General features: G+C 68.1%; 1 protein-coding gene across 1 annotated transcript in view; it reads left to right on the top strand.

Annotated features, from left to right (window-relative positions):
- Positions 1-6: 6 nt before the first annotated feature.
- The window catches only part of CCDC8 (coiled-coil domain containing 8), a 2,181-nt gene continuing 1,211 nt past the window's right edge, over positions 7-976 (top strand). The window contains exon 1 of the mRNA XM_014548176.1: positions 7-974. Within this exon, the coding sequence (XP_014403662.1) occupies positions 495-974 (480 nt within the window). The 5' untranslated portion in view covers positions 7-494. The remainder of the gene's footprint in view (positions 975-976) is intronic.

Here is a 976-nt window from a genome sequence, read left to right as displayed (position 1 = left end):
TGCAGCCGGGACACCACGTTTTCCGCTCGCGGTGGACTGGGAGCCTCAGGCCCGGCCTCAGCCCGGCTCCCGTGAGCGGCCTGAAAACCGATCCCCCCCGCGGGCTGCGGGAAGCCGGCCTGGGTCCAGCAGGACTAGTTGCCGGCGGAGGATTTGGGAGGCGCTGGCACCCCCACCCTGGAGAGGGGAGACTCTCCGGGCAGCATTGCCGCGACCCCATCCCCGCCCCCACCCCAAGTCTAGGGGCTTCGTGCAGTTTAGGCTCGTTGCCCCCAGATTTCACGCTGGAGATCCTAAAGACCCTCGAGAAAAGCCACGTCGGGGGCTGGTTCCCCTGGGGCTTCCTGCCGTCCCCCGACGGCCTGATCCTCTGGAGCGTGCCCGACGTCTGCAAAGATGTGGACCTGGACGTGCTCGTGGACGCCCTGAAGCCCGTGGGGACCTTTAAGAAGATCGGCAAGGTGTTCCGCAGGGAGGAGGACTCCACGGTGGGGATGCTGCAGATCGGGGAGGACGTGGACCACCTGCTCATCCCGCGCGAGGTCCGGCTGGCGGGGGGCGTCTGGAGGGTCATCTCCAAGCCCGCCACCAAGGAGGCGGAATTCCGGGAGCGGCTGACCCGGTTTCTGGAGGAAGAGGGCCGCACCCTGGAGGACGTGGCCCGCATTATTGAGAAGAGCACCCCGCACCCGCCCCAGCCCCCCCAAAAGCCCAAGGGGCCCCGAGTGAGGAGGAGAGTCCCGCAGATGGCGACCCCGCCTCCCCGGCTGGTCGTGGGCACCTACGACAGCAGCAACGCCAGCGACAGCGAGTTCAGCGACTTCGAGGCCTCGCGAAAGCAGGGCGACCAAGGCCGCAGGGGCCCCGCGCGCGCCAGGAAGGCGCGCAAGATGCCGGTCAGTTACCTGGGCAGCAAGTTCCTGGGGAGCGACCTGGAGAGCGAGGATGACGAGGAGCTGGTGGAGGCCTTCCTCCT

This window comes from Myotis brandtii, unplaced genomic scaffold (genome assembly GCF_000412655.1).
Source record: "Myotis brandtii unplaced genomic scaffold, ASM41265v1 scaffold114, whole genome shotgun sequence".
NCBI classification, from domain to species: domain Eukaryota; kingdom Metazoa; phylum Chordata; class Mammalia; order Chiroptera; family Vespertilionidae; genus Myotis; species Myotis brandtii.
The sequence above is the reverse complement of the archived record's forward strand: the minus strand, read 5'-3'. Positions and strand labels throughout refer to the sequence as shown.